This window comes from Delphinapterus leucas, chromosome 4 (assembly GCF_059928025.1).
Source record: "Delphinapterus leucas isolate spDelLeu-1000000601 "Yukka" chromosome 4, BTC_Dleu_Yukka2, whole genome shotgun sequence".
Taxonomy (NCBI): domain Eukaryota; kingdom Metazoa; phylum Chordata; class Mammalia; order Artiodactyla; family Monodontidae; genus Delphinapterus; species Delphinapterus leucas.
In genome coordinates this window covers 106949905-106975034 of record NC_143132.1, presented here as the reverse complement: position 1 = coordinate 106975034, position 25130 = coordinate 106949905, and the positions used below count along the sequence as shown (strand labels likewise).

The 25130-nt window shown below is 38.8% G+C and overlaps 1 protein-coding gene and 1 pseudogene across 1 annotated transcript in view; both read right to left on the bottom strand.

Moving 5' to 3' along the window:
* VEPH1 (ventricular zone expressed PH domain containing 1) overlaps positions 1-22703 on the bottom strand; it is a 209797-nt gene extending 187094 nt beyond the window's left edge. The window contains exon 1 of the mRNA XM_022573628.2: positions 22509-22703. Coding sequence (XP_022429336.1) covers positions 22509-22646 — 138 coding nt within the window. The 5' untranslated portion in view covers positions 22647-22703. The remainder of the gene's footprint in view (positions 1-22508) is intronic.
* LOC149749403 (THAP domain-containing protein 7 pseudogene) lies at positions 21-21769 on the bottom strand (annotated as a pseudogene).
* Positions 22704-25130: the final 2427 nt, after the last annotated feature.

Sequence of the window (25130 nt, the reverse complement as noted above, 5' to 3'; positions counted from 1 at the left end):
CCTTCTAGAATCCCATTTATTTTGGCATCTGGCAGGTCTGGTGAACGCAACTCAGGTCAGGTCCCTCTCCAGGAGGATTCTGAGCTTGGCAGAGGCTGGAGCCCTGACGGGCAGCCCCTCGCTCAGGCCATGCTGCGGCTTAGCTGCATGGCAAAGTCCTGCGCATGCTCCTGCAGAGTCCGGCGGGCAGCCGCCTGGGCCCTCTTCTCCCGCGCCGCCCCTGCTGCAGCTTGGTCAGCCTCTGCTCCCGCCGCTTGCAGGCCTGCAGCTGGCGCTGGGCCTTGTCCAGGGCGTCAGGTGCGGCCTCAGCCCGCCGCTTCCAGAGCAGGCCGCTGCCCACCCGGTCGCTGGGCTCGTTTTGGATGGAGGCTCCGGCGGGTGGCGGAAGGCGCAGCACGCAGGCCGAGGGGGAGGCGGTCCTCGGCTCCAGAGGCGACGGCTGCCGGTTCCCGCTTGGGTGCCGGATCAGTGCTGCGGCCCGCTTCATCTGCCTGGGCGCCCAGAGGCCCCAAGAGGTCTCAGAAGGCGCTACTGAGGCGAGCCTCCAGCCTCTCAGTGGGGTACGTAGGCAAAGCGGCAGGGGCTGACGGCTCTTCCGCCGGAAGGCAAGTGACGTCAGGAGGTGGAGGCGGAGAAGTTGGCATTGTGGACCCTTGGCCCTCAGAGCAGTGCTTACTGCGTCGCGGGAGCTGGCTGACTTTAGGAGGTCCAAGTGGGTAACTGTGCCCCTGGGTCCTGGTCGTTGGGCGGAACTTGGAGAAGCACTCAGATATTGTGGGAACTGCTCCCTCCTTCAGCCTGTGATACCCACTGATTCCCACCAGCTCAAAGCAGTTCTCCTCAAAGTGTTTGAAGCAGATGTACTCGGGTGCCGGGTCCCACAGGCCCTGGCCACTAGGGTCCAGGCGCTGGTAGTTGGCCAGCCACAAGCCTCGCCTCTGGTTGTCCTTGTTGGGAAGCCTGTGGAAGGAGATGCCACGGTTGCACGTCTCGCATGTGTCCCACGTGCATTTCCCTGCACGGAGCAGTGACGGGACGTGGTTTCACCATTGCTGCGCTGAAGTCTGGCGAGGTGTGATACCGAGCCGTTTAGCTCGTCTTCTTTTTTTAAAAAAATTTATTAATTTTATTTACTTTATTTTTGGCTGCGTTGGGTCTTCGTTGCTGAGGGCAGGCTTTCTGTGGTTGCCGTGAGCGGGGGCTACTCTTCCTTGCAGTGCGCGGGCTTGTCGTTGTGGTGGCTTCTCTTGTTGCGGAGCGCAGGCTCTAGGCGCGTGGGCTTCAGTAGTTGTGGCACGTGGGCTCAGTAGTTGTGGTGCACGGGCTTAGTTGCTCTGCAGCATGTGGGATTTTCCCAGACCAGGGCTCAAACCCATGTCCCCTGCATTGGCAGTCAGATTCTCAACCACTGCGCCACCAGGGAAGCCCTCTAGCCTTCTTAATTGTAGTATTTTTTCTGATCATTCTCTTGGGTTTACTAGAAAGACTTCTGTATTGTATCTGTACCTTTTATATATCTCACGGCTTATTGTGTCAGCTAGAATTTCCTAAGCTATTTCACATAAAAAGGATAAAAGAAGGAATGCGGTTTAGTTTCTGGTTTTAGTTCTTGATTTTTGATATATACAATTTTATGGCCAAAAGCAAGAAAATACTGTGTTTTAAATCATATAGATGCACCACTTTCTATTTTGAAAGTTTAAATATTTGTTTTAATTTTTTTCATGTCCTTTCAGCATATATAGAGGTAACCAAGCATTTTTTTCCTTACCTGGCTTATGGATGTGAAGTGTTACGTTATCATATAGTATGAAATTTCCGGATATTAATCCATCACCATATTCCTAGAATGAACATCACTTGGTTTGGTGGACTGTTTATTATATTTTCTTTTACCTTTCTCCTTTGTTGGTGAGTGTATTTTTAATTTTAATGCAGCAGACTTATTACTTGTGCCAGAACCTATATAGCAAATAGGTACTTATAGAGCCAAGTCATAGAGAAAAATGGAATATTAGAGGGCAAATAAGTGACGCTGACTTTTCCAAAAATCTCTGCAGCAACAGAAAAACCAAAACCATCCTTAGGGGAGAAAAATAACAGAGAACACCATTGGGCTAAAATCACTATCTTTGGCCATAACTGTTCTTGTAAAAAGCAGTTATTTTAATGGCATCATCTTCAAATATGAAGCAGCATCATATTGGTTACTTTATGTAATAAAGGGAATATACATAAAATCAGATGAAACAGAACCAATACCACAGACAGAAGGAAGCCTGTATTCCAACTGTAAATGCTAAGATGGTTAATATGATTGCTCCATAACATTTTCTCTAAGCTCTCTGGACTCCAAGAAGAAGAGGAAATTGTGTACCACAGTGCTTCCGGAACATATAATCGTACCTGGTACATAGTTGATGCCCAGTAAAGGTTCATTGGTTTTATTCATTTATTTAATTTATAAAAAATTGAAGTATAGTTGATATATGTATCACAATATACAATATTATGTTAGTTTCAGGTGTGTTAGTTTCAGGTGTACAGCATAGTGGTTCAGTATTTTTGCAGATTATATTCCATTATAGGTTATTATAAGATAATGGGTATAATGCTATATAGTAAATCCTTGTTGCTTATCTGTTTTATATATAGTGATTTATATCTGTTAATCCCATACCCCTGATTTGTCCCTCCCTTCTTCCCTCTCCCCTTTGATATCCACAAGTTTGTTTTCTATGTTTGTGAGTTTGTTTCTGTCTTGTATACATTCATTTGTATTATTATTTTAGATTCCACATATAAGTGATATCATATAGTATTTGTATTTCTCTGACTTATTTCACTAAGCATAATATTCTCATTGGTTTTAATTGAATAGGAAAGAAGATTTTGTTGGCACTGATTTTCAGAATTTAATTATGTGAAAAAATATATTTATGAATCTTAATTTAAAATTTAATTTAAAAAATAGGAAATAAGAAAAAAGCCTCCCTTTTCCCCTACTCATTACCCTCCCACAAAGAACCAAGTTATTACTTTCTTGTGTATCCTTACAAAGACTTTATATACATATTCAAGCAAATGTACATATGTACGTAGAGAAATATATGATACACATACATACGTACATATACATATATACTCCCCCACTCCCTATTTTACACACAAATGGTAGCAAAATGGACATACACATCTGCATCTTGCTTTCTCACTTCATACTAAATCTTGGAGATCTTTTCAAACTAACATATGAAGAGTTTCGCCTTTCACGTTTATGGTAGGATAGTACACCAATGTAAGGAGGTACCATAGTGTATTTAATTTGCCCCCTATTGATGAATGTTTAGGCAGTTTCCAGTCTTTGGAATTATGAAAAATGTTGCATTGTCTAACTTCATATGCAAGTTACTTCACACTTACAGGAGCATGTGCATAGAACAAATTCCTATAAGTGGAAGTAGATTGGTGTCTCTCCATTACTCTTCTGTTTTATATTTTTTCTTGGTTGTTATTATCACTACTGTGAGTACTACTACTGCTACACAGAGGAGCTATAGAATCATCTTGCCTAGTTCAGAAAGAAAATTTCTGATGATGTTTTTATTAAAATATTTCAACTAATTTAGGGATAACTGACATATTTATGATGCTGAGTTTCCTATGTAAGAATATAGCATGGCTCTCTACTTTTCAGGTCCACTTTTGTGCCCCTCAAAAAGATTTTAAAGATTTCTTAATCTAGAGCATGCACATTTATTCATGCAGATTATTTATATATCTAGATACTTTATCTTTCTGTTGACATTCTAAATTGGTTCTTCTTGGTGACTATTTCCACTAACTGGTTATTGTTATATAAAATCTACCAATTTCTGAACACTAATTTAATACCCTACCAATTCACTGAATTCTTTTAATGTTAGAGTGTTTTCAGTTGATCCTCTTGGATTTCCAGTTATGTTCTCATGTTATTTGCAAAAGATGGCAATTTTACCTCCTCCTTTTTAAACTTTTTGCTAATTTTATCTTCTTATTGTTTTGGCTAGAATCTCTAGAAAAATGTAAAAGAATTACATTATACTAGAAAGTCTTGTACAGTTCCTAACTTTAAGGAAAATACTCCTAGAATTTCTCTAGTAAGTATTATGCTGTTTTTTTGTAATGTTAAGATATATTTTATAATGTTAAGAAACAGCGTAAACAGCATTATGCTGTTTTTTTATAATGTTAAGAAAGTACCAATCTATTCCTGTTTTTTTTTTTTTTTTTTTTTCGGTACGCGGGCCTCTCACTGTTGTGGCCTCTCCCGTTGTGGAGCACAGGCTCCGGACGCGCAGGCTCAGCGGCCGTGGCTCACGGGCCCAGCCGCTCCGCGGCATGTGGGATCTTCCTGGACCGGGGCACGAACCCGTGTCCCCTGCATCGGCAGGCGGACTCTCAACCACTGCGCCACCAGGGAAGCCCTCTATTCCTGTTTTATTGAATTTATCTTTTAATCAAGAATGGATAATGAATTTCATTAAATGCCTTTTTAGAATTTATAGATATATTATTTTTGCCCTTAGATCTATTAATATGATAAATTATAGACACAAATTTCCTAATGTCAGTTATCTTTGCATTCCTGGAATATATCCTATTGCATCCTGGGAAATTAATTTTTTAATGTGCTACTGGGTTTGGTTTATTAATATTTTATTTAATAATTTTGCATCAATATTTGAGGGATTTGTCTTTATCTTTGTCAGGTTTCATACCAACTTTATGACAATTTCATAAAAAGATTTTGGAAGATCTTTCTTATAGCCTTACTTAAATTTTTTTACTTTCATGTATTATGGCCCAAGAGAAGTGAATTAAAATTTCCTACAACTAATATATCTTATCTTTTTTTCCTGGTATCTCCTAAAGTTTTCATTTTATGAATATTGTTGCTATATAATTTGATACATAGATATTCTTAATCTTTATAACTTGTGAACCAAATCCTTTGTCGTAAAAATTTCCTTTCTTTGTCTCATTTAGTGTTTTTGGCATATGTTTTTCCTTGTCTGATATAAAGATCATGAGTTCTTTCTTTTGGTTTGCATTTTCCTAGCATCATTTTCTTATTTTTAACATTTCTTTTACATACTTTTACATTGATTTACATCAAATGAATGGCTGTTAATATAACTTTGTATAAAACAATTTAGTAGTCATTATTCAATGCTTCTTAATAGCTGAAGATATGCCTAGTATATAGGTTATACAAAAATAAGAAGGTAGTACTTGATCATATGATTCCAAATCATTCTGTCAGCACTTTTTTAAAATTAATTTTTATTGGAGTATAGTTGATTTACAATGTTGTGTTAGTTTCTGCTGTACAGCAGAGTGAATCAGTTATACATATACATATATCCACTCTTTTTTAAACATGGTGGGATTACATGCAGAGTTCACAGATCTTCATTTGAGAACAGAGGGCCCTGCTTTAGCAGATATGTGGACAAACTGCTTCTCAGAATTTTCAGCAAAGAGGATTAATTTTGACTCAGTGTTGACTTTCTGTCTCAAAGTGTCATTTCATGTGCTTTATTTGGTAATTTGGCATGGTACAAAAAATAATAATAAACTCATATTAGTTTTGAATATGTGGCATATGGTTTTGCTGTAAATATCAAAAGGATTTGCTTTAATTTGAATAAATTTTAACATGTACTTTAATAAAGTAAATTATTGATTTTCATCTTTTTATTTTTACATTTTCTAAATCATTTTATTTAATATATGTCTCTTGTTTGCTAGCTTTTGCCTTGTGATCCCATCTAAAAGTCTTTTTCTTATAACAGACAAGTTTGACCATTTAGATGAAATGATATGATAGATATATTTGATCTTAATATGTCATTTTATTTTGTACTATGATTTTGTTTTTTCTTAACTTTTGGAGTTCAGTTATTTTGCTAGGAAGTGGCACATCTTGGGTTAGACACAAACAAAGCCAGAAGGCACAAATAAGCCTAGACTCCTTTGTCATCTACTACTATAGAAATGACACCTCCAAGACACAGTCATATGGCAGGTTCCCTTATGATCTGCTGACAGAGTAGGAAAACATGTGAACTTGGACTACTGATGGGTTAGCTCAGTATGTGGATGGAAGTCAAAATTTGACTGCTGTTACAGTGTAGACCTAGTTAGAAGTAGACCTTGAATGACAACAATAAGAGAAAATTCTCCCAATGGACAGAGCTTCAGGCTGTGCACTTGGTCATTAACTTTGTATGGAAAAAGGAACGTACATGTAAGAGCTAAGAATCATGAGTGGTGGCAGATGGCTTGGCTGAATGGACAAGGGCCTGGAAGAAGGAAGATTGAGAGATCAGAGATAAGGAACTCTGAGCAAGAAACATGTGGTTTGATACATGGAATTTGGCACAAAGTGTAGATATCTTTTTTATCCCATTTTAATGCCCATGAGAGCATTAACCACAGAAGGGGCACTAAAAAAACAAGTGGATAGAATGGCTTAGATGACATCAGCTTTATCATAGCCACTACAGTGTGATCCAATGGGTGCATGAATGGAGTAGCCTTGGGATATAAGCTAGGCATCACCCAACAGCATAAGCTCCTATTCACCAAGGTTGATCTTGTTATTATTGTCATTGCCTAAGTGTGCAGTCTGCTGGCAACAGAGGTCAGTGCTCAGCCCCCAAAATGCACTATCCCTCAAGAAAACCAATCAATCATTTGATGGCAATTTTTTTGCTTTAGGTCTTTCCACTCCAGAAAAGACATCAATACCTACTGAATAGATGTAATCAGAGTTTGAGTTTGCCTTTCCTGCCCCCAGGTCTTAAGCCTCAACTACTATTTAAGGGGTCACAGAGTATGTGATCTGCTGACATAGGATCCCACAAAACATTGTATCTGACCAAAGAACCACTTTACAGCAAGGAGGTTCAGCAGTTGGCACATGATCATGGGATTCTATCACTTGTTCTTATCACATACCACCTGAAACTGCTGGACTAACAGATCAATAGAATAGGCTTTTGAAGGAGCAACTCAGCCAAATACTCTATATGAATGGGCCACCATTCTCCAACAAGCAATATATATACATACATACATGCTAAAATAATGACCATCGCATGGTGTTGAATTCACTATGGGTAGAATACACACGCCTGGGAGCCCAGCCACTCCAGGTTCCTGAGTCAAGAGACCAGCAGAAAACAAAAAGAGCTGCCATCCTGGCAAGGGTAGTTGGCCACAGCATTAGGAGGAGGTTGGGCTGCTGTTACACAGTGGGGCATCTGTAGGCACTCCCTTGCCCAATTTTGATGTAAATGGACAATGGAGTAGTCGCAGCCTAAGAAGGGCATGGAGACCAGGGTCTCAGATCCCTCAGGAAAAAGCATCTGAGTCCCCCAACTAAGAAGCAACTTAAATCAGCAGAGGTGCAAGCTGAAGGTGAGAAGAATCTAGAATAGGTGCTGAAGGAGGAAGACTATATCAGCTTTCTTGTTGCTGCTGTAATGAATTATCACATATTTAGAGGCTCAAGAATTTGTGTTGACAAATTAATTTTCTTACAGTTCTGGAGGTAAAAAGTTGAAAATGAGTCTCATTGGGCTAAAGTACAGATAGTTCATCTGGAGGCTCTGAGGGGAGAATCCAATTCCTTTTCTTTTCTAGTTTCTACAAGTTATGTGCATTCCTTGACTCATGGCCTCCATGAGCCTCCATCTTCAAAGTACATCACTCCAACCTTGCTTCCATCATTCCATCTCCTTCTTCTGCCTCTGACTTTCTCGCCTCCCTACTGCAAGGATCCTTGTGATTATACCAAGCCCACCCAGATAAAAGAGAAAAATCTCCCCATGTCAAGATCCTGAACTATATTACATCTGAAAAATCCCTTTTGCCATGTAAGGTAAAATCCATAGGTTCTGGAGTTTAAGATGTGGACATCTTTGGGGAACCATTATTCAGCCTGCCATGAGACGATGAGTACCAATTGCAGCACTGATACCAACTGGAGTGGTAGAGATCAATCAGCATCTCCGAGAAGCTGTTTCCGTATGGGAAGAAATGATTACATAAAGCAAATGGACTCACATGGTGCCAGGGGTAGACTGTAGTAGAGACTATGCTACACTGCCCAAATCCCCTGCTAGGAAAAAGACACTTATTTTCTCAGCTGGTTCATAGCCAAGTTTGCCTGCCAAAACTGTCCTTGGTCAAAGGAAATGGCCTCACCCAAGATTTTGTTTCTCCCTTGGAGCAGTCATTTTAAATTGGGTCCCTGGAACCCAGTTACCACAGAGCTTATATAGATGACATTGAGAAACATACTAAACCATGCCTAAACAATCATTTAACAACAAATAGCAAAGAGATTTTCATTTGGATGAAACAAGCCTCAGTAAAAGTTGAAGGTGCAAATCAATGAAAGCACATGGCATATGTATGTGTCTTGGTTCATGAACACAAAGGTTCAATAACTTCCATGCTAAGAGAGTACTGAATTTTTAGGAAATTTTGAAAAAGCTGCCTTGGAATGACGCTGGAGTGTGCAGGATAGTGTCAGTGAGATTGTTGAACCAAAGGCATATATTCAAAGATTTCTAACTAGCAAAGTTGAGCAGCTGTCCATAAGGATAAATCACTTCACACTGGTCGTAAATTCAGCTGATATGTTAATATATTAGGTATAGGTGCACCAGTTAGGAACCTTCTTATTACTGTGAACTTCTTGAAGCTAATAATTTCTTATTCCATACCACTTCACTAAAAATAAAGAGACTTCTCAACTGGAAATTTTATATATTCAAATTCCTATGTATGACATGAAGAAAAATTTATTCTCTAAAAAGGAGATTTCCTCCAGTAAAGGGAAAAACCTGAATTAGTGGTTAACTGCTTCCTTCGGCAGATATTCAAAAAGACAAAGCAAAACAAACAAACAAAAACAAAAAAACCCAACCTTTTAAATTATTTTAATGATGTAATTGAATAGTTTAAAGCTTTTTGGTGAAGAATCAGCTTTGAAGTTAGGGTTTTCCTGATTCACATTCCAGGAAACACCCTGTTCTTATGAAATATATATGTGTTCATATGTATGTGTTTATGCTTGAGCACAAGATTGGGTTAGTACCCATGCATATTAAAATGAATATCTTCCAAGGACCAGATCTATTTAATAGCAAACCCATCAAGCTGAGTTTAGAGATTCATTCTCACAGTGACCTGGTCATTGTCAATTTTAAAGTAATTTATCCTAAAGTGGTGGGCATGTCAAAATGGAGGAGTAGGACAATGAAAAAGTCACGCATTGTGCTGCTCCAGGTCTAGTTATCAGGATGGATAACTCCCACTCAGCCATAGACACCACACCTCCACATCACCATCCATTAATCTTTTAGTCACCCTTCTCTATGTTGTAAGCACTCTTCAGGGAATGGCCCACTGGCAAAAGGGAATGTGGAACCTCTGAAATAAAATGGTTAGTGGTGGGAAGAGTGGATTTGGCATGAAAGTAGGGGCTTGAGAGAGAAGAAGGGAGACATCTTATGGCAAAGGATGGACCATTTCTCTTCCCCTTTAGAGACAGTATAACATAGTGGTTATGAGCATGGGCTCTTGGGTCAGACCGCCCAAGCTCAAAGCTATGTTCTGGTCTTATCAGCTCTGCAATCTTGGGCAATCACTTCTCTCTATAACTCAGTTGACTAATCTTTAAAATTGGAATGTTATTAATATTTACCTCCTATAGTCATAGTTGTGAGGATTAAATGAGCTAACATACAGGGAAAGGATTTACAATAGTGTGTGGCACATAGTAAGTACAGATAAAGGTTAGCTATTCCTATGTTTATTATTTCTCTTAAGGATACCAGAACCCTAAAAGCCAGCCTTGGGTTTATAACTTACAGAGAATTCCAGATATTGCCTTCTTTGGTTACAATTTTTATACATTTATTCCATAACCACTAAATAACATACAGCACAAAAAACACCACATAGTTACTCCTCGGTTATGGTCACATTCTACATTGGCGTCCATATTGATAATCCTTTATATTTGTATCACTCTTTCCACTTTAAAAACCACACCTATATGCATACCTCATTTATTTTACCATTCCAAGAATCTCCAAACTCAAGACACTAACACTAACAACAACAACAAAACCAGAAGCTGTCTCAGAGATGATAATATCACTGGGGTTCCCAGCAGAAGCAAGTATAAAACTGCTTTGAGGGATAAAACACTCAACCCTCAAGCAATTCAGTATTCACACAAGTAAAATCCTTATTTAAACACAACTAAAAAATTCAGATTTATAAAGCACTCAAGGAAATAAGAAGCTAAGTCTCTAATAAGCAGATTAGATACTCAAAAATTTCAAGTAATAGAATTATTGATCTCAAATTATGCAATTATATGTTCAAAATGATTCAATGTATAAAGGAAAATTATTATTATTTTTTTGCAGTACGCGGGGCTCTCACTGTTGTGGCCTCTTCCGTTGCGGAGCACAGGCTCCGGACGCGCAGGCTCAGCGGCCATGGCTCACGGGCCCAGCCACTCTGCGGCATGTGGGATCTTCCCGGACCGGGGCACGAACCCGTGTCCCCTGTATCGGCAGGCGGACTCTCAACCACTGCGCCACCAAGGAAGCCCCAAAGGAAAATTATTTTTATGAACAAAGACCAAGTCACTTTAAAAAGGCCCCAAAGATGTCAAAAAGAACCGAATGAAACTTAGAATGGAAGCCAAATGAAACTTGGATGGCAATCAAATTCCAACCCCCAAATACTCAGTGGATTGGAATACAGAGCTGAGGAAACGAAAAAACAAAGTATCACATAGAGATGGAAAATATAAAAGATGAAGAGACATAGAGTTCCAAAACATTTTTTTCCTGTGATGAGAACCTTTATGATCTACTCTCTCAGCAGCTTTCAAATATGCAATACAGTGTTATTAACTATCATCACAAGGGGAAAAATTTGTAACTTTGATGGTGATGGATGTTAACTAGGCCTATTGTGGTGACCATTTTGCAATACATACAAATATCAAATCATTATGTTGTATACCTGACACTAACATAATGTTATATGTCAATTATACCACAATTAAAAAGAAAGAGAGACATGAATAAAATAGGATAGAATATAAAGGATATGAGGGCAATTCTTTTTGTCTGCTTTGTTTACCATTATATTCCCAATATCTAAAAACATTGCTGGAAGATAGTAGGTACTCAAAACATATTTTTGGAATGCATAAATCAGTAAATAAATAGGATTTCCAGAAGGAGAGATTAGATGGGAAAGGCAATATTTGATACAATATTTAAGAACTTTCCAAGTTTGATAAAAGGCATAAAACTCAAAATCACAAAACACAATGAGGATTAAGTAGAAGTACACAAATAAAACCACATCTAGACACATAATAGAGTGAAAACCTATAACATCAAAGACACAGAGAAAATATTAAAATAGAAAAAAGTAGATTATGCATAAAGGAATGACAAACTGACAGCAGATTTCACAACAGCAATAGTATAGATTACTGAGGAATAAAAAGACTACAAATCTAGAAATCTATATCCAGGTAATTATCATTCAAAATTAAGGGCAAAATAAAGACAGAAAGTCTGAAAAACAGAAAAACAAACATTGAGAGGGTTTATTACTAACAGACCTTCACTGAAGGGGCTTTAAAATGTATACTTCAGAAAGTAGGAATTTGGATTCAAAAGGAAAAAAAAAAGGAGGAAGAGAATAATAAAAAAAAAAAAGAATGGTGAGAAAAGAAACAGTACCTTAGGTGCTCAAAGTAAGCATTGGCTGAATTTAAAAAAACAAGTCAGTAATTTTAAAGAATAGTTTTGAGGGCATTAAACAAGGTAGAATAAAAGTGCTGCTTAAGAATATGTAAGATGAGTATTAAAGTGTTCCAACTTCCTTGTGGTAATAGGAGGAGAATAGAGCCATTGCATAACTTTAGACATTCATTATAATTTATCAGATGTAAGAAGGTGTCAATTATAAGACCTACCATTATGAAGAAAGAGAAAAATGTGCCATTTAATTGTGAGTTACATCATGCCTTAAAGAAAATCTTATGCACGACACGAATTCGTTTCTTTGAAATTTCTTTCATCTATTCTAAGGGACTTGCCTGTTTCTTCTGCTTTCAGTTGCACTACTTACTATATTTTAATAGGCAATCTTTTACAAATACCTCAGTAATAAAAAGGTGTTTTTATTTTGTTTTGTTTTAGGTTCCATAAAGTTCTCAGTTACTGTTTTGCAAGAAAAGATGGAATTTCTATCTTTCCCGCAATTATGAATATTTCATTCGTTAATACAGAATTTATACCCTGGTCCTCTCTTTCCGTGCCTTTCTGCATTGCTAATAAGTTTTTGTTTCAGTGCCACATTATATTTAGAAGTTTTGAAACATTTTAAATGTATATTAACTCAATATTGGTAATAATAATGCACATAATTCAGTTGGAATGGTAACAATATGCAAAGCTATGATAAGTTCATGCATACGTGGGCAATGACAACTATATTATGCCTATTGCCTGGCCCATAGCAACTGTTAGATTTCAATCAATTATAAAATGTATACTTGTTTCAGAGATATAGATATGTGAAAAGTATCTTAGAATTGATGAAATATAGTGACTATGTTTGCTAAAATTTTAAAGGTGACTACTAAGAGACTAGAAATAGAAATTTAAAATTTTTAAATGCCTCTCTTAGCAATTGGCAGTCCAAGCAAAAACAATTTTATTAAGGCTATAGAAAATTTGAACAATATAATTAATAAGAATTCTTTAATTGACAAGCTTAATGTCTTATGCTCAATGATTAGAAAATACGCATTCTTCTTGGGCACATATGAAACATGTAAAGAGGCAGGCAGTATAGTGTGGTGCTAAGAACAGTTTCTGAAGCCAAACTCTCTGAACTTGATTCTTGGCTCTACAATTTACTAGCTATATAATCTTGGACAAGTTAAATTACTAAACTCTCTGTCTCTCAGTTTCCTCGTCTATAAAATGGGGATAATATTAGTATATTTATCTCAAAAGTTTAGAAAGGAAAAAGCATATTAACTTGTGATAAGCTCTTAGAACAGTTCCTGGAACAAAGCAACTGCTACATAAGCATTAGCTATTACTATGTACACAGATTAGCCATAAACTATGCTACAAAGCAAGTCAACCATTTCCAAACAATTGGTATCATGCAGTTAACATTCTCTGACTACAATGCAGTTAAATTTTAACTCAACAAGATTACAAATATTCTTTGGGACATTAAAGCACAACCTTCTAACTTACTTATGAGTCAAAGAGGAAATCACAATCAATAAAGTATTTAGAACTTATAATGAAAATACTATGTCTCAAAAACTTGTAGGATGAAGCTAAGTGGTACTTAGCAAGAAATCTATCATCTTAAGTGCTTATATTAAAAAATAAGAAAATAAAAAAAAGCAATAAGCTAATCATACAACTCAGGAGATGAGTAAAAAAAAAAAAAAAAAGCAGAATACAACCAGAGAAAGAATAAAGAGGAAAATCATAAACATTAAAAAAGAAATTAATAAGAAAGAAAGATCCTATATAGATGCTAAAAGCTTTAAAAAAAGACAAAATTCTAAAAATATTGATGAAAGAAAATATCAGTGAAAAAGAGCATTTAAATACAGATGCAGCAGAACACACACAAAATAATGCAAACATTTTTATGTCAATCAATTTGAAAACTCAGATGTACAATTTCCTAGAAATTATATTTTATCAAAAGTGACTGAAGCAAAAATCCTTCCATTTTCTTCAAAGAAATTGAATCAGTACCTCAGAAATCTACCCCAGAAAACCAACCAGACAAACTCATGGTGCCCCAAGGGTGTTTTGTGAGATCAAGGAATAGATCATCACCACCTTATAAAACTGTTGTATATAATAGAAATGTGGAGATATTTCCCAACTCATTTTATGAGACTAGTATTTATACTTTGATACCAAAGCCAGGTAAGATTAGTAGAAGAAAGGATAATTATAGGCCAAGCTTACAGTTCCAAAACTGCTTTAAAAATATGAAACCAAATCAGGAAATATATTAAAATAAATGTAAAATTTTATTTTATCCCAGGAGTGTAACAATGGCTTTATATTTTAAAAATCTATTACTGCAGTTCACCACATTAACAGATTAAAAGAGAAAATCGGATTATCTAGAAAGAGCAGAAAAAGCAGTTGATAAACTTTAACAGTTCTTAGAAAAATACAAATGAAAGGGAATCTCCTTAATCTGACAAAAGATATTAACCAAAAGCCTGGAGCAAACGACGTTATACTTACATTGCAAAGTCAGAAAGCTTCCTTTAAAGAAGGAAAAAAGTGTATCTGCTATTCCTATTGTATTCAACATTGTTCTCGAGAGCTAGTCAGGACAAGGAGACAGAGAAATCAAATAAAAGACGTAAGAATTGAGAAGGAAGAAACAAAACCATCATTATTTTAAGATAATGATTGTATATATAAAAAATTCCAAAGAATGTGCTTCTCTTTTCTTAAAAAAATCCTTTCTTGGACTCCCTAATTCTTTCTAATTACCACTCCATTTCCCTGTTGCTCTTGGTAGGAAAATGCCCAGAGTTGTCACGGCTCATTTTCTCCAAATCTCCTCCCATTCTGTCTTGAACTCCAATCCAGTTTTCACTCCTCTCTACCCAATGATACTGTTTTTGTCAAGTCACAATGACCTTCATGTGCTGGAATAATGGTCAGTTCTCAGTCCTCACATCACTTGACCTATCAGCAGCATTTGACATCGCTCTGTCCTTGATAGTGTCCACTTGGCTCTCGGGACATCATGCTTTTCTGACTTTCTTCCTCTTTCACTGGACCCTTCTCTCAGTGTACTTGACTTGTCCTCCTTCATCATCTTTTTGATCTTTGTGCGCTGGACTCAGCCTTTGGACTTTCTTCTCTGTCTACACTCACTTCCTTGGTGATCCCATCCAGTCTCAAGGCCGATGAGTTCCAACATTAAAATATCCAGCCCAGACTTCTCTGCTCAACCCCAGACTCATATATCCAACTATCTACACTATATCTCTGCTCAGATGTCTGACAGCTCAGACTTTACATGTCCAAAGAACTCTTGAGTCCTTTCTACCTCTCCCCCAAATCTGTTCCTCCCAGTCTTCTCCATTTTACTTAACAACAATTTTATCATTCTAGTTTTTCAGGCCAAAAATCTTCGAGTCCTTTCTCTCTCTCATTTTACATGCCGTACCCATATCAACGAATCTTGTTTGTACCACTTTCAAAATATATCCAGAATCTGAACACTTCTTATCACCTCTATTGCTCCAAGAGTCTCTGTTGTTTCTTATATCTGGGTTATTGCAGAAGCAGGTTAATTGGCCACCCTGTTTCCACTTTTGCCTTTTTGCAGACTCTTTTCAAAACAGGAAAAGGAAAGTCAGATCATGTTACTTCTCTGGTCAGAACTCTCCAGCTCTCTGCCCAAGGACCAATATGATCCAGCCTGCCCTTTCCTTCTGACCCGATCTCCTATGATCTTTCCACTTTGCTCCCTCTGCTGCAAGCACACTGACCTCCTTGCTGTTCCTCAAAAACTCTAGGCTGCCCTCAACTTAAGGACCTTTGTACTTTATGGTCCTCTACCTGAAATGATTTCCTGCAGGTATCCACAGGTAATGCTCCCTCATCTCCTTCAAGTTTTGCTTAAATGTCAGCTTCTTAGTATGGCCTGCCTTGTCTGTTCTACTTAAAATTTCAAACCTCCAATTTTATGTCCCCATTCTTTGTTTTATTTTTCTGCATAGCACTTATCCTCTTCTAATATACTACATATTTTCCTTATTTATTTTGTCTTCTGCCTCACCCAATTAAATGGATGAAGGCAGAGTTGTTTTTTGTGTTTTTTTTGGTCTATTTTACTTACTCCTATGTCCTCAGCATAGAAGTGTCTGGAACATAGTAGGTACCTAATAAATATTTGTTGAATAAATGGAAAAAATTTATAAGTAATAAGAGAGTTGAGGGAGTTTACTGGACATAATATTACTATACAAGTGTTATTTATGCTATTATCACCTCAAAAATAGTTGAAAAATATAATTTTTTAAAAGGGTACCATTTATAACTTCAGCTAAAAGCATAAAATATTTATAAATTTTAAAGAATGTATAAGACTCAAGACCCTTAAGAAAAAAAATCATAAAACCTTATTGAAAGATATTGAAGAAGATCTAAATAAATGGACAGATGAACATTATCTACAGATAAGAAAACAGTACCATAAAGATGTTAATTTTCTTCAGATTAATCTATAGATATAATGAAATTTCAATCAAGATACTGACAGAATTATTCATGAAACTTGAGAAGCTTAATACAAAATTATTAAAGAACAGAAATAAATCAAAACAATTTTAAAGAAAGAGTTTGGGGATACTCATCCTATCGGATATCAAGATGTTACAGTAAAAGGCAAGCTGGGCTTCCCTGGTGGCGCAGAGGTTGAGAGTCCACCTGCCGATGCAGGGGACAGGGGTTCATGCCCCGGCCCGGGAGGATCCCACATGCCGCAGAACATCTGGGCCCGTGAGCCATGGCCGCTGAGCCTGCGCGTCCGGAGCCTGTGCTCCACAACGGGAGAGACCACAACAGTGAGAGGCCCGTGTACCGCAAAAGAAAAAAAAAAAAAAAAAAGGCAAGCTATATTTGGAGTAAGAGACATGCAACATGCACAAAGTGACAAAGGATTTGTAGAAAAATATACAAAAAACTCCTTTAACAAGAACAGATTCTTTTTAAACCTCAAGAGAAAAATGGAAAGGAAAAAAAAAACCCAAACCATAAAGAGGTGCTTTACTTAAAAGAAAACTCAAATAGCAAATAGCAAATAAACATATGAAGAAATGGTCAGACTCCCTAATAATGAGAGGAGTGAGAGCTTCCCTGGTGGCGCAGTGGTTGAGAGTCCGCCTGCCGATGCAGGGTACGCGGGTTTGTGCCCCGGTCTGGGAAGATACCACATGCCGCGGAGCGGCTGGGCCCGTAAGCCATGGCCGCTGAGCCTGCGTGTCCGGAGCCTGTGCTCCACAACGGGAGAGGCCACAGCAGTGAGAGGCCCGCGTACCACAAAAATAATAATAATAATAATGAGAGGAGTGAAAGTTTAAATAACAATCAGACACTGCTTCACTTAAACTGACGCTTTAAAAATCTGATAAAAGCAAGCATTGATAAGGAAAAAAAGCCACTGGGACTCTCATACTGTACATGTTTGATGGGAGTGTAAATTGGTAAAACCACATTGGAGAGCAATTTGGTGGTTTATCAGAAAATTGAAAGTACACAAAACCCCAAAATTAGTTGTTTCGCTACTGATTGTGTACACTAGATATTAAGCACATTTGCCAAAATTGTTAATTATAAGAATGTTCGCTGCAGCACTGTTAAAATAGTGAATGTCCATCAAAAAAAGATTGCATAGATAAATTGTGGCATAGTCATGTGATCGAATACACTATTTCACTGAAAACAAAAGAATTGGAACTACATGTACCGACATAGATAAACCTCAAAAACATAACATTGAGACTTATGACACTATTTATATAAAGTTTAAAAACATGAACTACAGTGCTATATCATTTTTGAGCCGTGCATATGTAGCAAAGAAATAAAAACACGTATGGATAAATACCACAACAGGATATTGGTTTCCTTAAGAGAGGAAAGGGAGGTGCGTTGGGTTAGAGAGACACATGCAGGTGATAACAATTTTATTTAATTTCTTAAATTTGGTGATTTTCGTGTACCTAACATTTTTTTATTGTTAAAAAAATTAAAGAGAACTGGAAGACGGGTAGATCGATTAGGCATGGGTGCGCATCGTGGGAAAGGTGGTGCTGAGAGTATGAGAAGAGGCTGAATGGATAGGGAGAAAGTCTCACCTGGATAGTCTGGAAAGAGGGAGCCTAGGTAGTCCAGATAAGACTTGAAATGAAAAGACAAAACTTAAAGGTGTATTTGGGAACTTAGAATTTCGAATGAGAAGTCACTTTCTCAAATCAAGCCTGAGGATAAAATATTTTCGAGCTCTGTTTTAGAGTAACTGATGGAAAAAAAGGGCATGGACTGCAGAGCAGAGTCAAGTAACATTCGATTGTTTTATGAGTGACTTTGGGGGAAGGATTAGAGGCTTGCTTACTGAATTTTCAGATTCTGCAAAGCTGGGAATGATAACTAATATATTGGACAGAATCATGGTTTTTTAAAAGGTATAAACATTCTGGAATGAGGGCCTAAAGACAAGAATATTATTTCAATGGTTAAAATGTGATATTCTATACTTAAAATTTTTTTTCAAGTTATCTAATTACAAATCTTGATTTAACCTGAGGGTCTTGGAACATCAAAGGATAAATGTGGCCAATTGTGTGACGTTACTATTGAAAAGAAGTTTTAGAAGCAGAGTATCTGACTAGAATCAGCAACTGTTCCAAGCAATTGGTTCAAGTATCAGGCAATGATAAATTACAATAACAAATTTAAAAGATTCCAGGGGAGGGTAACCAAAATTCTGAGAACATAGGCTACAAAGAGGCATCCTCCAAAAATCTGGAAAAAAGATTGCCCTTTGAGGATTAAACAAACAAAAAAACCCCACTTGTATGAGTGGGATTAGCTAATAACTACAGGGCTAATGCAAGACACTACCTATACATGGGTGACTTTACAGGTAAGTTAAATACAATCTCCGGGAGGTAGGGCTAAAATGTGATTATAATAGAGGAGGAAGACGCTTAATCAGTAATAATACTCCTTGTCTAGAGAAAGACTGGGTAAATAGAGTCGGGGAGAATAGCATGGAACACACAATAATTCTGACAGACGTTATACTTTTCATTATAAATCACTAAGTCACCATTATGTTTCATACTTCTGATAGCATGATTTAAATAGCATTTCTCACGTACTGACAAAATTGAGTTTCCAGACCAGAGACTGGTGTAAACTATCCCTGCTACAGGCCCTTCTTTGTCACGGAAAAACATAAGGATATTCAGCTGGGAAGAGAAGCCAGAGGTGAGACCTGATACCTATCTGCACATGTTTAAAGTTCTTCTTGTAGGAACAGAGGTTAGATTCTCTTGATTGTTGAGGGCAGAGAATAGAACAAAGAATAGTAGAAAGAAAATACATAGACTGCGATTTTATTAGGCCAAAAGGAGGAACACACTAACAATTTGAACTTCCAACAGTGAGACAGCTATCTCTTTGACAGTTAGGATTCTTTGTTCATAAGCAGCAGGAAAAGTTTGGATAACTGTAGCAAAATAAACAAACAAATAAAATAATTAAAAGATATGAGGTGGCTTGCAGATTTGAAGGGAAATTTGTAGTATCTAGCCTTAGAAAGACAATGACTGAGGCAGCTATAGTCATAGAGGGACAGGAAGCAAGGACTGTTTCTTTGGGACACCATCATCATGATAGCTCACCCTTTGCTGATTTCTTTTCTAGAATTACTGGGAAAGAAAATCTGATTGGCATAGCTTGGGTCAGGTGTCCCCACTCCTGCCTTCCCCCCTCCCTGTCAAAGGCAAAGTAGAAAACCTTGACTCAAGGCCCCATCAAGGAAGGCTTCAGGCAATGGGAAGGGGCAATTTACCAAAGGAAAATGGTGGAGCAGGAAAAAAATATCAGAAACGTACTATGTCCCCATCGTTGCAAAAACAGAAGGAGAGGCCACCTATTTGTCGAGAATCCTAAAGAAGGGATTTCTGTGCTGTAAGGAAGTTGGACAAGACAGTTTAGAAGGTCCTTCCAGTTCTATGTTTCTAAAGAGGAACTGAGAAGTCGAATTGATTACTGAGATCCAGGGTCATTAGGAAAGGCCTAAGAAGGAATATTTATCTGATCTTGGTTATAAGGGAAGGATGGGATGCAGCTAACAGGGAAGTAACCATAGAGTAGGCATGGTCGTTCAGGGGACTGGTCACTGGCATTGGTCATTGAATGTCATGGGTATTGAGGCATCATGGAAACACTATGAACAATGGAGAGACATGTAATAAAACCTGGCTTAGGAAATTTAAGCTGGTAACTGTTAGTAGATTGAACTAGAGAAAGGCAAGGCCAAAGGCAGGGAGATCAATTAGTTTGAGAGCCTAAGCCAAGGTGATAGCAGCAGGAAGGGAAGGGAAGCAGCAGATGAGAGGCATTTCTCATGCAGTGCCTACAGAATTTACAGGAAAAGGCGAGAGTGAGAGAAAGAGGTCAAGAATGACTCCAGGTTTCAAACCTGGAGATCTAGGAAAAGGGTAGTATAGTATAACTGGAAGAAAGGTGACAACTGCTAATTTAGATATATTGAATCTGAGGTGATGGATATCAATTAGTACGAGCTTGAAATTCAGCGAGAGATATGAAGGCTGAAAACATAGATCCTGGACTCCCCCATGTAGAGACTGCACTTGAGGATATATGAATAGATGACTTTCAATAAGAAAAGTATAATGCAAAAGGGCAATTAAGTCCTTTTAGAAAGAGGCAACCACTAAGAACTAGAACCACTAGAAATCATTTCAGGAATAATGAAACTTGAACTGGCTTTTAAAGAAGGGGAGCTGGGAAGGAATGCCAAACAGGGACATGTTTATAACTAGGATTGATCAGCAAATTTCAAAACTGTATCGATCAACATGATCCCTGCATTTAAAAATTGGAATGATCTGCATGATTTCCTCTAAAAAAAAATTATTCTTTTTATTCTGCCACCTATCTACTCTGTGCCATGGTTACAGATAGAGAATGGAAGAAATGGGATGTGACAGAAATTAGTAGATGTAGATCTCAAGAGAACTACTAGCTCTCCAGACCTACTAGTCTCGTGGGATGCTAAGTGGAGGGCTTAAAGTATGGACAGTGCTCTTGATGACAAAGGACATGCCAGCCTTAATGGTTAAAAGTGGGGACACATAATAGAACTCACCAGTCCTGAAATTCTGAATTTGACATCTGTGAGACAAAGCAATTGATGAAGAAACAGAAGAAATCACTGACACTAGTGACCTCTAGTGGAAATAGGCTTCAGGGAAATATAGATACAGATACCTAGATATACATACACATATTTTCCATTAGATTAGATAAAATCAGTAGCACATTCAGCCAGTTTACTTCCAGAGGAGTATGAAGGAAGGGACTGCTGGAAATAGCACACAAATCCTACCCAGAAAGCGGAAATGTACCAGGAATACTTTGTTTTCTGAGTCAGACTAAGTTGATTAATTTTCTGGACACATAATTGCTGTCAAAAACATTACCTGAGAAAAAAATAGTGTTTGGGCAGTGACTTCACTTGTCACTGGGCGGACTTGGCACGTTAATGGCAGCCAACAAGAGAACGTGCTGACAGATTTGAGGAGGAAGCAGCACTGGTTGCTATGCCTTTTAAGCATCTTTTCATTATGACATGGAAGAAAGCTGTTATCTCTGAAATATGTACATATTTGCTATTCAGTATTTTATGGCTGGAGTCCTGTCTCTTTCCTTTGCCTGGTGGGTGTTTGTGCCAAGTGTTGGCAAAAACACTGTTGAGCTGGGAGGATGGGAAGGGATAATTGGTGGCCTTGGCCTTTGAAATGGGACCAACCTGCAAGCACAGTCAAGAAGGTCAACATCCGACCACGCCAGGCACTCCACACGCGCTCTCTTTCAGAAGTGCTTTCAGGATATATAATCTTGACACTGAGGAAAAGCGAAGGAATGGGAGGGTTGATGGAGATTTTAAGTTTGTCTAATCGTACCGGGGGCTAATAACGGGTGAGTTGAATTAAATGGGTGGGGGGGGTGTAGAAAAAGGAGCAAAGGAAAGGTTCAAAAAATAGAGATTATACAGAAGCAAACAGAATCAGCGTGATTAAGCCCTGGGCAACTGTCACTTCTGGCAGCAGAGAGATAGCTGTCCTGGTCTCGTATTACCTGTGTGGCAGGAGGTGTCACCTTGCCTTCTTTCATTATTTAACCCCCATCTCAGGCGCTGCTTTGTTTACTGATGCTCTTGTGCAGCTCGGTGGGTCTGCTTTCCCCCAGATTTGCTCCCTCTCCTCTCCATGTCATTTCAAGGATGTAGAAACAACCTTTAGACAGCCTTTTGTGAGAATTCCACTCTGGTCTGCCATTTCCAGAGTTCTGGTCTCTGTGAATGGGCAAAAGGTGGTCTGGGTGCTCCCCAAATCAAAGACTTCCCTGGTATTATTTCTCAGATGCCAGCTAAACCACAGAGAAGGGCTAAGAGAGACCAACATGAGTGGTCCTTCCTCTTTCCTCTGCAAAGATCTTTTTCCCCAGGATATGTACAGTCATTTAGCTCCGGAATAGGTCATTTCAGGGGTCTAGTCTAAGAACGAGTTTACTTACTGAAGATGAGCTAATGATTTTAATTTGCTCCAAGGCTTCTGTCAGGCTGTCTTCAATCTCAGAGTCATCTAAGGAGAAGAGGTCGCCGGCTCGTGAAAGATCTTTTTGTCCCAAGACCAGTCTGAAGAGTTGATGCATGCTGAGGGGTCTGATAATCAATGGACTATCCGCAGGCCCAGGACCACGCGTCTCAGTCACCAGAGGTTAGTGAGACAAAAACATGTAGCAGGACATAGACTTCGTATTCCTTGAAAGGTCATTTTTCTCCAGACTTTGAGGTCTTCTTTGACACGCTCTGCAAGAGAAACAAATGACACAAGATAGCCTTTAGTAGGATGGCATGAGCTCAGAATGTGAACTTGGTGCCCAGAAGAGAGAGAGGAAAACAAAGACATTTGGAAATGTGCATGGAATCACAGATTCTGGCTTGATGATCTTCAAAAGAACTCTTTCCTTATTTTGTCTCAAAAAGTCCTGTCAAAAATGATTATATTTCTCCAGAATTTAATTTGAGCCTCAAAAAGCAGCTTAAATCCCCTACTTTTCTCCTTTCTATATCCTTTCTATATCCTGTCCTTCTCTCCCTGCCACAAGGAAACAAGTGGACCAGCAACAAATATGCCCAATACTTGCCAGATTTTCCCCAAACAGATTCCCACGGGAACCAAACAGAAAAGGGCAATGAAAGGAAGATAGAACACAGGAAACACCTTTTAGACCCACTGCCTGTTTCCTGGACGTGGAAACCAATGCTTAACTTACCTCCTTGGCTGGGCTTCTTTGCTGTATTGACAACAGGAGCTTCCTGAACCTCAGTCCAGGAGGTGCCCTATTCTTATGTACTCTCTAAACAAATGGCTATGAAATAAAGAACTCTGCCTGGGAGTATGAGACCAGATAAATCTCTATAGAACGTGAGCGTGAACTTGAACACAGAGCTTGAAGGTGAGAACGTTGCAATGAAGGCTAAAGAGGAAGGGTTTTAGGATCGGGCAATCCTCCCTCTATTCCCAAAGTTGAAATAATACAGTCCCATTGTAGTTCTTACTTAATTAACAGCCCACAGAGAGTAAGGCAATGGTACCAATTAAATAACTGATTATTCTCATCAGCTCCTTTCTGGGCCTAATAAAACCATAGACCATTTGCACTGGTAGAGACCTTAGCAATCATTTCTTAACCAGGGAGGTTTAAGACTTCTTCGAGGCCTCACAGTAGCTGTGGCAGTGCTCTTCTCCTGATCGCAGGCCAGTGGGTTCCCCCCAAGTTTACGTTAGAGTGGCGTCACCTCATACATACAGGTAACTTACAAATGCAGCCACTTGTTCCAAGAGTGAGAGCTGAGAGTGATTTATGTAACATAAGCGATTCTGCCCAGCATTTCAGTCTGAATGTGTTCCCCAGAATGAGTGTGAAAAGGGAAAGTCTGCTGCTCCCTTGGGTGTCCCCCCGTGAGCTATCACTGTGGCAGCACCTCTCTGTGCTGAAAGCACTTTTAAAGTTTAAAGATACATACTCTCCATACAACATGCTCTCTAAACACAAGCCAAATCCCTCATCAGGCACCTAACTGAAGAAGCTACCTGTAGTATTCCAAACGGTGCAATTTACAGGCCATTGAAGAGATTTCAAGGGTAGTATTGTCTACATGCAACTTTTGCACTACCTACCAGCTTTAGAAAAATGACGCCCAATACTTACATATGCTTGTCTATATGCCAGATCCTGGATGCTTTGTAAACATTAACTCCTTTAATCCTCATAACAACTGTATGAGGCTATTTCATTCCTATTTTACAGGTGGGGAACACAAGGCATTAAATAACTTGTCTAAGCCACATAGCTAGTAGATTAGAGAGCTGGGATTTGGACCCAGAGACTCTAGTGCTGGGCTCCCAGTCGATAACTGCTGTGGACCAATGATGACACGTAAGGCTCCACGTGAAGCTACCATTAGGAGTAGAGACCTCATTAGTAACATTTGAGGATGAAGATATGGGTAGGGTCATAAAGCAAGAAGATGAATTCCTCTTGCCTCCTACACTGACCCTGCATCCTTGTCCATCTACACCCTGGGATTTAGGCCAACCAGAGAGCAGGAGAGTCACAAGGAAGAGAGGCTTAGAGGATGAGAAAAGAACGAGAGGGGTGGGGAAGGTTTCAGGGGATGGGGAGAGAGGAGAGTGAGGATCCTACAAAGGACCTTTGCATCCTGGCAAATGTGGAGGGGTGAATTACAATATCTATAAGAAAAATTAGGGCAGTGTTTTCCTGAATTTTCCCCTGCTCCCCTCGCCCTCCCCCACCCAGGTATTTGCAATGACAGAGTCTCCGTGAAATAATATTCAGGAAAATAAGGTATTGGATGGAAATTACTTCACCTCGACCAGTCAGCTTGTTGGTCACTATCAGGCACTTCTGGAAGCAGATTGAGCTGCCCCAGACATAGCAGAGCTTCTCAAGCTGGAACTCGAGAAGGAGCAGAAATACGTGCTGGGGGAGAGGGGCACCCACAGGGTTCTCCTGGGCTCCTTCTTTTCTTTTCACACTTGCAGTGACACCTGGTGTGGAGTCCCACGCTCATGCTTCCAACTGCAGCTGTTACTCTTGTGTGTCCACCAT